Source organism: Apis dorsata, unplaced genomic scaffold (assembly GCF_000469605.1).
Source record: "Apis dorsata unplaced genomic scaffold, Apis dorsata 1.3 scaffold_256, whole genome shotgun sequence".
NCBI classification, from domain to species: Eukaryota; Metazoa; Arthropoda; class Insecta; order Hymenoptera; family Apidae; genus Apis; species Apis dorsata.
The window spans coordinates 91,044-106,278 of NW_006263534.1; the positions used below are offsets into that span (position 1 = coordinate 91,044).

General features: G+C 26.3%; 3 protein-coding genes across 6 annotated transcripts; 1 reads left to right on the forward strand and 2 right to left on the reverse strand.

The window, feature by feature from the left end:
* Positions 1-1,482: 1,482 nt before the first annotated feature.
* LOC102680256 (active breakpoint cluster region-related protein) lies at positions 1,483-7,535 on the reverse strand. Of its 3 annotated transcripts, XM_006616199.2 has the most exons (14): positions 7,060-7,535; positions 5,709-6,180; positions 5,401-5,635; positions 5,021-5,294; positions 4,761-4,940; positions 4,460-4,675; positions 4,168-4,287; positions 3,838-4,082; positions 3,461-3,758; positions 3,023-3,305; positions 2,677-2,947; positions 2,425-2,596; positions 2,012-2,297; positions 1,483-1,913 (listed from the first exon to the last, which is right to left on the reverse strand). In XM_006616199.2, the coding sequence occupies exons 1-14, from the start codon at positions 7,171-7,173 to the stop codon at positions 1,789-1,791; spliced, it is 3,291 nt and encodes a 1,096-aa protein (XP_006616262.1). In that variant the 5' UTR covers positions 7,174-7,535; the 3' UTR covers positions 1,483-1,788. The 3 variants fall into 3 exon arrangements, with proteins under 3 accessions (XP_006616262.1, XP_006616261.1, XP_006616263.1); XM_006616198.2 differs by having other exon boundaries at positions 1,483-2,297; positions 7,060-7,534; XM_006616200.2 differs by having other exon boundaries at positions 1,483-2,297; positions 3,497-3,758; positions 7,060-7,533.
* A 951-nt stretch (positions 7,536-8,486) lies between these two features.
* LOC102680122 (armadillo repeat-containing protein 5) lies at positions 8,487-11,993 on the forward strand. The gene is made up of 6 exons (XM_006616197.2): positions 8,487-8,848; positions 9,019-9,239; positions 9,314-10,033; positions 10,100-10,275; positions 10,357-10,618; positions 10,701-11,993. The coding sequence occupies exons 1-6, from the start codon at positions 8,603-8,605 to the stop codon at positions 11,632-11,634; spliced, it is 2,559 nt and encodes an 852-aa protein (XP_006616260.1). The 5' UTR covers positions 8,487-8,602; the 3' UTR covers positions 11,635-11,993.
* A 56-nt stretch (positions 11,994-12,049) lies between these two features.
* LOC102671068 (cytochrome P450 315a1, mitochondrial) lies at positions 12,050-15,107 on the reverse strand. Of its 2 annotated transcripts, XM_006616299.2 has the most exons (6): positions 13,841-15,106; positions 13,543-13,733; positions 13,120-13,454; positions 12,589-12,813; positions 12,242-12,454; positions 12,050-12,163 (listed from the first exon to the last, which is right to left on the reverse strand). In XM_006616299.2, exons 1-6 carry the CDS (start codon positions 14,368-14,370, stop codon positions 12,050-12,052), a joined length of 1,608 nt encoding a protein of 535 aa, XP_006616362.1. In that variant the 5' UTR covers positions 14,371-15,106. The 2 variants fall into 2 exon arrangements, with proteins under 2 accessions (XP_006616362.1, XP_031366587.1); XM_031510727.1 differs by lacking the exon at positions 12,050-12,163 and having other exon boundaries at positions 12,248-12,454; positions 12,612-12,813; positions 13,841-15,107.
* Between the last annotated feature and the right edge of the window lie 128 nt (positions 15,108-15,235).

Sequence of the window (15,235 nt, forward strand, 5' to 3'; positions counted from 1 at the left end):
GCATAGTAATAATAATAATAGCTGAAATTTTGTCTTTACAAGTTTTATAAATGTACAAAAGAGGATCGCGTCTTAATGTTAAATATAAAATTATATATAAAAATTAAAAATATTGAATTATTTACGATATAATACACATGAGCAGGTTATACATACATACATACATACATATACACGCATACGCTAAAATCACGCACACGATAGTTGCCTTGTTTGTTTATCAAGCTCAAAAATATCTTTCAGAAATTAATATAACGCGATCTTTTCTTTTTCTCTGGTAATTTGATTTTGTTTCCTTTTTTTTTTTTGTAATTTATTATTGTTTCATTTAATGTATACGTACAATGTTATATTTTCTATCGAATACTCATTAAATATATTTTTTGATCTTATCAATCAAAATCAAAATATTCTAGCGCACAATACAAAATTTTAGCGAGTATTAAATTTGTACTGCCAAATTTTTTTTTATTATAACTCTTTGAAGTATATTTTTGAAATAAAAGATATCAATTTTTTTTTCCTCTTTTTTAAATAAAAAGCAATTCTTCTAAAAATCTGATGATAATGGAGAGTTATTAGTTATGAATTATAAAAATAGTAATAATAAAAAAATATCGTTAAGAGTACTATTAATGATATAGAAATTTCAAAATAATTAATATGCAAAATGATTTTAATACTTCAAAGGTTCAATCAGTTTTTATTGAAGATATAAGAGAGAATTTTTCTCTTTGGTGCTAAATTAAACTGCACTTAGACTTCCGAAATATTAATCTAAAAAAAAAAAAAACTTGAAAAAATAATTATTGAAAAAATAATTATTGAAAAAGATTGAAATAATCTTTGTATTTAATAATTAATACAGCAGATTAATATATAGATATAATAATAAAATACTCTTTAAATTATTTTTTAAAATTGCATATATAAAATATTTATATTTAATTTATCAAAAATTTGAAAATTTTAAAAAGCATTTCTTTTTAAATATTTTTTAAATTTTAAATATTTCAAATGAATTTTTAAAATATCAAAAATATTAAACTTCAAAAATCAATTAAACAATTAATAAAAAACAAATTCGAGTCTAACCACAGCTTAAACATTAGAAACTTGATTTAAAATTATTTCACAGCATTCCCTTTAAGAACGTTGATGTTTTCCAAAATATTTTTATAAGAAATAGTATTAATGAAAAAACAGTTTCCTTGGAAAACATAAATATCAAGTCAAAACAGAATATTCTTAGTATATTTTGTATATACTATTAAAAGCTTTATTTTGCACATCTCAAAAAATGTGCTTCCTGAAATATATAGGAACGTGATTATTTTGAATACGTGAAAATTTTTGTGGACATATACGTAAAAAAATTTAGATTCTCTGCTAGGAACACGCTCCATTGGAAAAAGTACTTATTTTCTAAAGCGGGGATGCATTAATAATCGGATTTTCATATTTCACTTCATTCTTTTTTGATGTTTTTATGGAAAAAAATGTTTTTTTTTTTACACAAATTTTTTTTTTAGAAATGTTTTACGTGTAATCATCACGTAATAAAATCGTAGCTAAGACTCCACGAGTGTATAAATATAAAATATATATTGAGGAGTTTAAAGTACGTTCTATAAGATCATTTTGCTATATTATTTGTATATATATCAATACAAAAAAAATTTCAATCAAGATTTTGACAAAGTCTGTCTACTTATACATCTAATTCAGCATTGTATGAACGATACATCACAAAACTAATAAAATATATATTATAAAAAATCGTTCATTTTACATTACAGCGTAAGTTGCTGCGAGTTCAATTTCCAATGAGACTCGCGAAAAGCAGCTGACGCTACGATGTATCAACAAGAACCTCTCGACTAGAGTGACTGATTGTTCTGTTGCATATGCATCTGCAAAAAACAATAAAGTATACCGGCCTGTGCCATTACGTCTACAGTCCCTGCAGCTAAAGGATCCCGACTTTTTACATCAGATCGCGAATTCGTACCAGGACGTAGAAGCGTCGGCCCGAACACCGTCGCTAAGTTGTGCAAGGACATTTTATTTTGAGCCTCGTGTTTATTAACTCGTATCAAATGAGCAAGTAGAAAGTCAATGACTGCTTTATTCACAGCTGGTAGACTTTCGTATACTCTTCTAAGAGCAGCACCTTTTGATAACTCGCCAGTTTGAAACGCTTCTAAGAATGCTGGATAAAGAGCATCTGTGAAGAGAGCTTCTGGCATTTCACGAAGATATAACTTCAATACACCCGTTACAGAATGAACGTCAACCTTATAAAAATAATTAATCTATTAATATAAAATTAATACTACATATTTTATTAATTACAATTTTATTAATTACTTTAAAAAAAAAATTTTATATTGCATTATGAAGAGATTTTCGTAACATAAATACCTCTTTAAGTAATTGTTCTGCTTCGTATGAATTACTTTCAAAAGATTTACGCAATTTTGTTAAATCTGAAGCTGAACCAGAAACACGATACAATCCAACTTCACCAACTCCTCTCCTTTCCACTTCTCTAACGCATGCTGTTATAATAAAAGGAACATCACGTTTTTCACGTCTATAAAAAAAAATAATCATAAGAATTAATACATGAAAAAAATTTTCAATAAAAAATTTTATAAAAATTATGAAACATACTTGCACACTTGTTGAATTTTAGCTCCAAATAGACCTTGAGGTTTAGCAGATGGTACGCGTCTTAATGTTACTTCACTTGGAACAAAACGAAGAGCCACATCTAATGTAGCTGGACCTAAATTTAATGATCTTTCTATTTGATCTGATTGAAGCCAAGATCTACTCAATCTTTGTATACATTTGCCACGTAATACAGAACGTGTTCCACATTCTTCATATAACAGAATTCTAACATTTTGACTTCCTTCCAATTCCACAACGAATGTTTCACCTTTAATCAAAATTAAAAATAATTAATTGAAAGAAATTAGTTTGATTTGGATTTCTCATTAAAATAACATTTTACCCCACGTTGGAGCTTGTCCTCTCGCAACTCGACTTCTTGCTCGTTTAAAATAATGTCCATAACTATCAACTTCAACAATGATATAAAGATCTCCAACTCTATCTAAACCTGGTGGTGTCAAGCCAAGTAAAGTTAAATGAAGATCGCCTAATAATAAACTTTCATCACGTCCTGATCTTAATAAATAACTTCCCATATCTGTTTGAAGGTAAGTACGACAGGCTGTAACCCATGCTTGTAATTCATACATTGATAAAGGGAGCGGTCCTGGTGGTTGTCCACCCTGAAAAATTATTGTTTAATATTTTTTTTTTCATTAAATTTTTTAATAATGTTTTACTAAGATATTGTTACTTGCATCCTCGTTTTGGATTTAAGTAAAATGTAAATTAATTATTTTTATATTATTTATTTACTTGAAATCTGTAAATTACGCACCTTTGACTTATCTAGGTACATATGGGAACGCATTACCTGTTGCAATGCCTCCACTGCTTCAACCCACTGAGAACGTTCAAATTCACTGGATAGAAAGAATGTATATGAATTTTGTACTCGATGCTGACTTTTATGTGCAACGCGTAATACTAAATTTGGAGATGCTAATACTAATTGAGCCTCAAGCTCAGCAAGTTTCTTTCTATTTTTTTCTGAACCTCTACTACCAAGTCTAATTCGTTTCTCATCATTTCGTTCTTCCCATAGAATCTGATCACGTACTGTACATGCTTGTGATCTATATATATAAATATTACAAATAAAAATATAATTTTTATATTATATAAATTATTATTCATGAAAACAGATTTATATACCTCAAAGCTACAACATTAGCTGGACTAGTTTCACGTGGTTCTACACCATCTTCTGTCACTGCCGCTTCTGCCACTGGTACATACCACTTCAATTCAAATGTAAATTTATCTCTACCAGAAGCTTTATACTTTGCACAAGCAATTACATCATTGAAAAGGAAAAGATGTCTCAATTTTCTATGACCATCAGAAAGTTCTACCACAAATGAATTTTTTACCAATCTTCTTTGTGCTCTATCATGACTCTAAAAGTAATATATTTTAATATAAAATTAATGTAATAAATTGATAATAATCTTAATTTGATAATAATCATTATAATTTATTTACCGGAAACATTGATTTTGTCTGAATTATATTAAATTCGTCTAGAAAATTTCTAGTCATAGCAAGAGCTTCTGAAAGTGGTGCATGATCTGCATGATTCATTGATGTGTGCTTAAGAAGATCCTACAATCAATTGAGATAAAATTATCAATACAAACTATGATAAGATAAAATTTATAAAGTATATTTCCACATCATTTTATCAATTTAATCAATGTTTTATCAATGATGCATGTTTATATCTATATAGATGTATATATATATATAATAAAATTATAAACAATACAGTACTTACATGCAATACTAATGCATTTTTTTGTACACGAGCTACTGGTTTATGCAAGAGATCTTCAAGAGATAAACCCGGTCCTTTTGGAAATCCTCTAAGTCTTATGTCTCTTGTAATTTCACCGAATTGAGTGGAATGTGCAGAACATCTTCGTACAGTATCAGTAGCACGAGCATAATTATGTAAAAAAGCTCCATATAATCCTATATTGCTGGCCATTATCTTAATTTATAATTATAAAATTATAACATTAATAAAAGAACAGAATAAATTGATATATCAATATATCAATATATTTAGTTCTTACCTTAAATTGTTCACCTATAGTAGTTTTAATATCCCATTTTTCTAATTTTTTTCTAAGACCATCCAAAAATGTTTGATGCAATGCATGTAATTCAGGAATTTTATAAAACATTGTACCAAATTCATCTTCAGAAATAACAGGTTGAGATGTTGTTAACGTCGCTCTGATAGCTTTCATATACTAAAAAAAAATATTATATCTTTTTAATCAATTTAATATTATCTATAAATATTATTAAAAATAATAAATAGATTATATACTTGTAACATAACATTTAAACATTCAACATAAATAGTTTCACTCTCCACTACTGAATTTACAATACATTTAATCATAGATGTTCTATCATCTTCACGCTCTTTGCTTTTCTCCTGTCGGCGAGGTGTAGTTGGTGTTGGTGATTCTAAACTACCCTCGCTTAGACTTAAAGGTTCTGCATCACTACTACCAGTTTCATTATCAGTACTAAGAGCACGTAATAAAATTGGTGCAGGACTTGCACCCTCTTCATCTTCACTATCTGCAACTCTGTGTCTATAAATAAAAACATAAATATTAATCAATATTAATTAATACCAATAAAATGAAATTTTCATAAAATAATTTTAAAACCAATAATATTTAAATACAGATAATTTACTGTATAAAATAATCAATGTTGACATAATTGCTTTGATTCCCTGGTGAATCTGGCAAAGAAGGTGGTCTTCTTGGTGGTACTCTACTACTATTATTATTTCCAACAGGTGGAACACGTGCATCAATATATACATATTCTCCTGTTTGATCTAAAGCAACAGAATCATAGTAAGGTTCTTCCTCTGATACTTCTGCATCACCATCTTCTCCATCTTCATTAATTACATTTTCTAAATCTATTTATTAAATATTTATTAATAAATAATTTATATAATTAAAACAATTAAATTATATAATGTAATATATCACCTTTTTCATCTTCCTCTTTGAGAGATTCTTCATTTTTATCTTTTTTTGAGCTTCCTGTCACTTCAATTACAGTGACATAATTACTTGGCACATCTGGGTCACTGTTTCTTCTAAGTTCAGGCACTTTATCAGGACACTTAGGTATTTCACTTTTGGGTCTTTTGCATGTATTAAGAGTAGAACTTAATTCAGTTACACACTTGTCCTGAAATTTACTTATATCTTCAGATGCAGGAAGAGAAGAAATTGATGATTCCACATGTTGAATACGAGATGTGCTTGTAGAATTAGTTAAATTATTCTCTGCTGCTTGACTATGCTGATTTTGAGATTCTATAGGCTGTTGTTTATCAGGAGATGTTATAATATTACTATTTGCCAATTGCTTATGACGCTCAACATCTGCCAATAATCTTTCTAAATATTCTACATAAAATTCTTCTTTCTCAAGTTCTTCTCTTAAAGCAGTTACCTGGAAAGAATAATAATTCTTTTTATTTATTTATTTTTATTTATTTATTATTTATTTTTGACATAGTTACCTTAATAAATAATATAAATTGATTTTTCTAAAATGATAATAAAATTAAGATAAGAAGCAAATGATGAATCAATAATAATATATATAAATGAGGAAATAATAATAAATGAGGAAATAAATAATAATAGAATTGATATTCTTAATATAATAATTAATTTTATATTTTTCATATTTATTGGTTGTAAATCAATTTCCTTTATAGATATGAAATATGCAAAAATTATTTAAAATGCAAAAATTATCAAAATAAACAAATTTTAAATCGATTTGAAATTCATGTAACAAATATAAATAATATATTAGATATAATTATAGTTAAATATAAGTTAATTTCCTAGTTAAGTAAGAAATTAATATGATGACTCATGGAATGAAGTTCTCAATGCTTCAACAATGAAGAAGGTTTATGTAATAAAAATTTATTGAATAAATTTCTTAGAAAAAAAATTTTTAATTAAGTTTTTAGTTTTTAACATAATTTAATTATAAAAAAAACAAATATTAAAATAAAAATATTTTCAACATATAATATTCTTTTATCAATATATATTTATTATTATTATAGGATTAAAATCATATATATTAATTATAAATTACAATTTATAAAATAAAATTTCCTATAAAAAATTATTTAAATCAAAACATATAGGAAAGTATATGTCATTATTGTCATATATGTATTTAATTTTTCTAATTTGTCTAAGTAGATATTTTTTTCAATATAATAATATAAATTCTAAAAAACTTTATTTAAACAAATTCATTTTTTTTTATATAGCAAATATAAATGTTTTTTATTAAAGGTTTTACCTTCTGTTTATGCTTGACTAGATTGGCCCTGACATCCTCTTCCCAGGCCGCCGGTAAGGCGCTGTCCGGGAATCTTTGTACCCAGACACGCTGAAAATCTCCAAAAACACTCATTACTCCACTCCAGATTGTTTAAAGAGAGTACTCCTCGAGGACAATAATGATCTTGAACACAATTCAGGCCGCTGTGTACATTGCACGGGCGCGGCAATCACAGCTCTCACCCGAATTTGTCTAATTATAATTTCGTTTCGACGCAAAGAATCTATTGAGATCAACGTATCACCGTAACGAGGCATAAATCGTTCGTTTCGTTTGCGAACGATTTTCCTCCTACTATTGATATATGCTGAACCTGTATCCAAAAATTAGCAAGCGTCATACAACTGCTGTCATCTTGTCGACATCTCCTGCGTAGCTCACGATCCGATCTCCATGCCCTCTCCTATCATTTTGACGCCTCTCCTATACTCAGTTCACGGACACTGCCCTTATACTCAGCAGGTGCGCATTACGGTAATGATACTTTTCACGATGCGCTTACGCAAAATAGAAATTTGTCTTTCTTACGAAACGCAATTTAAATTTTATGTTCTTTTTTCTATAATAACTTAAAATTACATTTATTTTGATGATATAAATCAGTTATAAATAATTTCAATATCAGATTAGCAATAAATTTAAATATTGTTTGAAAAATTATGCATAATGAAATTATATACATATAGAATTTTATGTAACTATTATTATGCAGATTTTGACATGAAAATAATTCTATTTTTAGGAACAAATTAAATTAAAAATTTAATTTATTTTATTAAAATTCAATACAAAGAATTTCATTACAGTTCATTTAAATTTAGGAATAATAAAAATAATTCTTTAACAAATTGATTTTAGTTTATTTTGAAGTATATTTTTATTATTTAATAAAATAATAAAGTTTAATACAATAAAATATTTTTAAATTCTATATTTAATATAAAATTAAAAGATATATATATATGAAATAAAGAGAAAGAAAATAAATAGATTTTAAAATAAATATTTAAACATATTAATAATGATTATAATGATTATAAATAGTTATTACTTATTATGCTTATTAAATGTTTCATTTGAATATAATTATTAATATATTCCAAAATTATTTTAATAATATTCTTTTGTTTTTTTATATATTTATATATCTATTGACTTTATTGACTTTATTAAAATTATAATACAATATACAGTATATACAATATATACTAAAATCAAATAGCGGGAAATTTAAAAAAATAATTTTACAAAATAATTTATTATTTATATTTATAAAACTATAAATTTATAATATGAGTTATAAAATTGATAACCATAGTTTAAATACATTTTGACAGTGAAATTTATTAATTAAACTACAATCTTTTTTGTCTTATTTTTATAAGCTACTATATGGATGAAATTGTCAAACTAGTTGGCAGTATAATTTAGAGGTTATGTTTCTTTTAAAAAACTAACAAATTTTCATTAATTTTTTTATTCGTTTATAAAAATATTGAACATGGGTGAGAGGCAAGAAGGCCCGATATTACAAGAATTATTTAAATATATAAAATTGGACTCGAAAAGCGGAATTTGGTCATGTTTGACACAACTTAAAAATGATTCAAAGTGTTACAAGCAATTTGCCAAAGATGGAGGATTAGGCATTTTAGTAAATTTACTTCATTGTCACAATATAAAAATATTGAATATGACTTTAAGTATTTTAGCAAATGCTTGCATGAATTCCGATGCAAGAGAAAAGGTATATGTATATTTATTTTTATATTTTTATATCAATTAATATAGATAATTAAATAGATATATTTGCTAAACAAAGTATTTTTCTTATAAAATTTAATATTTTATTATTAATTTGATATCTTCTTATAGAATTTTACAATAATGTATTTTAAATATATTGTTATATTTTAGGTCAAAGGATCTAAAATAGCAACTCATGTAATTTCTATAATAAAGCATATAAAACTAGGAAATTCTTTGCATTGTCGTGCTTGTAGATTAATTGGTAATTTATCTGAATGTGATTGGCATGCAAAATCATTATGTAAAGCTGGAGCAATACAAGCTTTGGTTGATCTTTTACAATTAGACATATATATGCAAACTTATTTAATGGGTATTAGAGCTATAAGGTATTAAAAAAATAATTTATACATTAATAATATTTTTTTCTTAGTCAATATTTAATTATACATTTTTTTTGAAGAAATATTTGGACTATGTACGAAGGTAGTAGAGAAGAAATCTTAGAATCTGGAGTAATAATTCGAATTACAAATTTATTAGTAATGGCAAAGGAACAATTAAAAACAGATACAAAATATATAGATTTAATAGAAACTTGTTTAAAAGCCATGTGTGTATTTTTGGCTACACTTGATCCTCGAGTTGGGGAACAATTACGAGGGGAAAATGATATGCAGGGTTATAAGTGTATTATACAATGTTGTGATATGAATAATAAAATAGCAATCAGATGTTTGTACAATCTTTGCCAAATTGCAGAATGTCGACCTATTCTGGGAAATTTTGGTGCTATTGAAAGTTTGATTATTCTCATCAAAGATCACTTGGAACTATCTAAAGAAACATTAGTCAGTTTATGTTTGTTTTGTAGAGAAGCTGTAAATCGTGCAAGAATTAGAATGGGATTTGGCTTAGAATTAATGTTATCTTTATTAAAAGATATTAAAAATGAAAAATATCACCCTATATTATTGCATGCTTTAGCACAATTCATTTATGATGATCCAAGTATTACAATAATGATAAAAAATGGTTTGCTTGATGTTTTAGTTATTAGGTTGAAAAAAATGGTAACTGAAACAGTATCTTATGAGGAGACGAACGTTTCAAGAAAAAGAGAGAATGATTCTCCTCCTAATAAACAACTAGAATTAAAATATAATAAGACAAATTTAGGAAGGTACGCTTGTAAGATTTTTAATTTATTATTATAGAAAATATAAAATCATGATTTTTTTATCTATAGATTTAGTTCAGATTATTATCGAGATGATTGGAGTCCAGGTAGTGCTGTTAGTGTTTCTTCTTCACCTCCTAGTACACCACCATTACCTTTTTATGATTCTATTGAAAATGATGAAAATACTGAAGACAATTATAGTCCAGTTTGTAGTGATACAGAAATAATGGACAACGAAGACGGTAAATTAATTTTTATATTTTAAAATAATATATTAAATTTAAAAAACTTGAAGAATAGTAAATTTTAATAATTTTTTTCAGAACCTCAAGAAGAAGTAGAATCATTAAAAAGTTGTAAATCAATAACTGTAAATGTGGAAAAATCTCAAAATTCAGAGGAAGGAAATAAATCAAATGTTTGGGAATATGCAAATGTATGGACATTAGTATTATTAAGTCGATTAAGTCATTCAAATGATCCAGTTGATCGATTGGCTGATCCCGCAACTATTGAAGCATTATCAGCCTATATCAAACACGCTAAAAATCCAAAAGCGTCTAGAATTTTAACTAGAATTATAAGGTAAATAGATAAAATTTTTTTTAATTAAAAAAAATAAGATTTTAAATAAGATATAGTATTTAATAAACAATTTTTTATATAGAAATGGAGTATATTTAATACCATTATTAAAACAAGGCTTCGTTTTTGAAGCTCAAACATTATATGGTTCTGAACAATATACAAGACAACTATGCGCCCTAGCAGAAACTGGCGGAGCGATAGGTGAACTTACATCTATATTGCTTCGTGGAGAGGAAGCTCATAAATTAGTTATCGCAGTTTCGATACCATTCCTAATCAAGTCACGATATATTCTAAAATCACTTCTGAATAATCATGGTGGTCTTCGATTAATATTTCAGATTCTATCTAATCAACAACACAATCTTTATGAAAATGCTATTTGGTCAATTTGTCGATTAGCAAACACATTGGAAATTCAACCTGAGATTGTAGAAAAATATCAAATCATAGAAACCATTTCGGCAGATTTTCCAAGAGTGTACGATAATCATCCGAAACCTGCAACAGTTACATTCGAACTAGACGATGGTACGACTATTGATGCTTGTAGGCAAACACTATGTCAAAAATCGGATGCCTTTTCAGCGATGCTTGAAGGAAACTTTTCAGAATCGGGTAAAAAACGTGTCAAATTACGAAACACATCAAAAGAAGGTCTTAATACATTACTTCTAGCTGCAAATGGTTCGGCTTTCGAAAATAGAACTATTGAATCCATATTAGATGCTGTACTATTGGCGGACAGGTTCCTTATGGCTGATATATCAGATATTCTTACAGAAAGTTCTATATCTAAATTGAATCATAAAAATTTGAGTAAAGCGTGGAATTGGGCGAGAATGAACTCATGTCACGAACTAAAATCTTGTTGCGTAAAGAGATTTCTGACAGCTTCAATGACAAAATCTGAAAGAGTTCAAGCATTTCAAGATTTTTCTACTACCGATAATTTTCATGAATTTTTAGACGAAATAAAAAAAATTATAAGCAACGTTTTGTGCCAACGTTAATAATAAATTAATTGTATATAATTGTAATATTTAATAACATTATTTTAATTATTTAATCTATATTTTCTAAATTTGAAACGCTTAATGAAACTTTTATATAACAAAATATTTATATATACTCATTCTCTACTTCGATTATGCTTTATGAATTTATTGTAAGACTTAGAATTGATGAATATTAATAAGTATACAATTTATAAATGTCATTTAATTAAAAATATATATTTAAATGTTAATAATTATAACATAATTAATTTACACATATATATGTATGTACAATGATGAAAATATTTGTATTTTATTCAATATAAATGTATATGGATAAAATATTGCATAGAAGGAAATAAAAAAATAAACAACAAAAAAATAATTTACTATTTTTACAATTAAATGATATTTCTCTTTGTTATGTTAACTAATTTCTCTCCATCAATTTCAATTTTATTGATTGCGATGGTACAGAAATTAAATGTAAAATTAATTTTACTTGATTCTTATTTATACATTCTATTTTAAATGATTTAATTAACTGCAAATAAAATAAAATCATATCATCAAATATGTTTATCAATTCTTAATATATATTAATATATAATTATTTACGCACCTCTGCTAATGCAAGCGATATTTGTATTTCTGCCAGTTTTCGACCAATACAACTTCTAGCGCCTAAAGCGAATGGTAAACTTGCATGTGGATGTACTACGCCTTGATAAATACCTTTTTGCGTTCTAATCCATCTTTCTGGACGGAATTCATTTGGTTGTGGAAAATTCGCAGCATCGCGACCGCTCGAATAAAGTGATAAGACAAGCAATTCCTATAATAAAATATAATATGATTTTATAATATAATTTATAATACAATCTTTATAATATATAATAACTTTTAATTTCTTTTTCATTGTTTATTAATATGTTTATAACAAATAAAATATAATATAAATTCATTTACCCCTTTTGGCACAAAGTAATTACCAATCACACTATCTACCGGTAAATACCTAGATATAAATGGAGCTATAGGATATAATCGAAGAGATTCTTTGATTATACCTTTTAATAATGGTAATCTTAATATATCTTTTTGAGGAAGATCTTTTAAGTGTTTAAATAATTCTTCTTGTTTTTCAGGATGATTACATAATAACAATAATACCCACTGCAAAGTTGTCGCCGTCTGAACATAAAATACAAAATTAATTTTTTTAATTATTTACAAATAAATAATATAAATAAATATATAAGTATTTAATTTTTGACATTTAATTTAATTTTATTAAGTTTTCTATTTTATTTATTTTAAATTTAAATAAAATATATAATATATTTATAATATATATATAATATATATAATTTGAATTATAATTGAATATTATATATATATTATAATTTGAATTTGTTCAAATAATTATTCAAATTCAAATAATTATTTTTATAAATTTCAAATATAAATTTTTGTTTCATAAAATAGTTACACTCTAACCGTATCACCAGCTGCTAAAATAAAATCGGTAACAATGCAGATTGCATCTTCGGCTCGAATACCTTCATCCATCATTTTCTTTAATAAACCGTTACCACCTAATTTAGCCATTTCTGGTACCAACATTCGAACAATTTCGAAAGCTGTATCAGCAGATGCAACAAATTTTTTCCAAATAGGTAAACGTAAATTCATAGCTAATTTAACTGGTATTATAGATAATTTAGCTGAATATTCAAATATTTCGTGCAATGTTTCTGCCAATATTTCGAAATCTCGGGACAATTGATGTTTATAAGAATACCAATTCGATCCCATTAACGTGGCCATCATAGCTGTAAAATAAAAATGTGTTTCTATGGACTATTTATTATTACATTTTTTGGTATTGAAATAAATTATTATGTATATATTATATTATACCCTCTATAGACCACTGATAAAGTTGAACTTGTAAATTCGATATAATGTTATTGGTCTTAATCTGTTTTTGCCATTTTTGTTTAAGTTCTATGGCTACTTCTTGACATGGTGCAATCATTAAATTTGTTGGATCTGGCAATAACATTACTTTGTTTAAAATCTTACGGAAATATATCCATTCTTCGCCATTCCTATCATAACATAAAAATATATAAAACATCAAACAAGTTTAAATTTTTTTCATTTAAACTATAAATATATTTTTGTATTTTATAAAAAAAATTTAAAGTTAATATACATGAATAGCAAACCGCGACGACATTTCCGTATCTCATTGTAAAGTGTCCAAGCTTCTGGTAGGAAATGTTTTGGTGTTGATCCTTCAAGTCGAAAAATTCTACGAAATTCATGAATTGAATTTACAAAAATTGCCGTGGTTGGTCCTATACGTTCTTTATAAACAGGACCCAGTTCTTTGTGTCTTTTATCAACGTACTCATGTTGTTTTTTTGGACCCCCAGATAAAATGAATGAAAAAAGTGTTCCAAACACAGGAATTCCTCGCGGTTCTGGCATTTCCTGTAAAATACTTCCGCTAGTTGCTACCGCTACAGTACCATAATTTCTGTCACGTAATTTCTCCGTGATTTCTATCTTCGATCGATTCCCGCCATCTGTGGATTTCGAGATATCGGATAAATCATCGATTCTTGATGTCTGCGATGCGCCTGCGTAACCGCAACCAGGTACATTATATTTCAACGCGATGACATTGCTGGAAAGACTTACGGATTTGCCGCTTTTCAAAATATTTTGCGCAAGATTCATTTTCTTAATTCATAAATAATTCTTCCTTATCTACCATTAATGTGAATTTAAATGATAAGCACAAGAAACACCAATGTTACCGATATTAGTTTACATTTAAAACACGTTACAAGTTTATATTAAATTTGAAACTTTTATTTTTCAAACGAATCGTTTTTTGTTCAATCTCAGACATAACTTCATTGAAAAATAAATCATTTAATACCATTAATACCTCTTGTTTTCTCTTTCTGGTGTCATGCTTGATAACTTAAATCCAATCCAATGATAACACTGGTGATAGTTCAAAATAATGATATAATTTTTTTTATGATTATATTAATATTAATATTAATCCATATATTTTTTGTAATAACATAACCATTATAATTTTCTCACAGTAAATACAGTCATATTTTATAGTGATATCTTTATATACATATTAATTATTATAATTTCTAATCATAACCAGAAATATAATAAAAAATGTTGAATTAGAAAGAGATGAATTTATAAAAAAATGTTCAAGTTACACGCCGATTATAAAACACTGGTATACACGTGAAGAAGAAGATCGAATACCGTTTACTATGCCGTTATCTAGAAGCCATTTACCCCTCCGCTGCAGGTTTCCACTTTCTTTCATGAGAATTCCTTCGTTTCATGATTCACTATATTCTTATTTTCAATTAATTATAATAACATCAATATTAACGTAATATTGAGCGATTAATGTAAATTATTCGTAATATTTACCTTGTTATTATTTGAATAATAATTCACAATTATTTTATAATATAAATTGTATATTAAATAGATAATTGAGACGCTACTAATATTAGAGAAATAATTATTGCATATATATATATATATATATATATATATA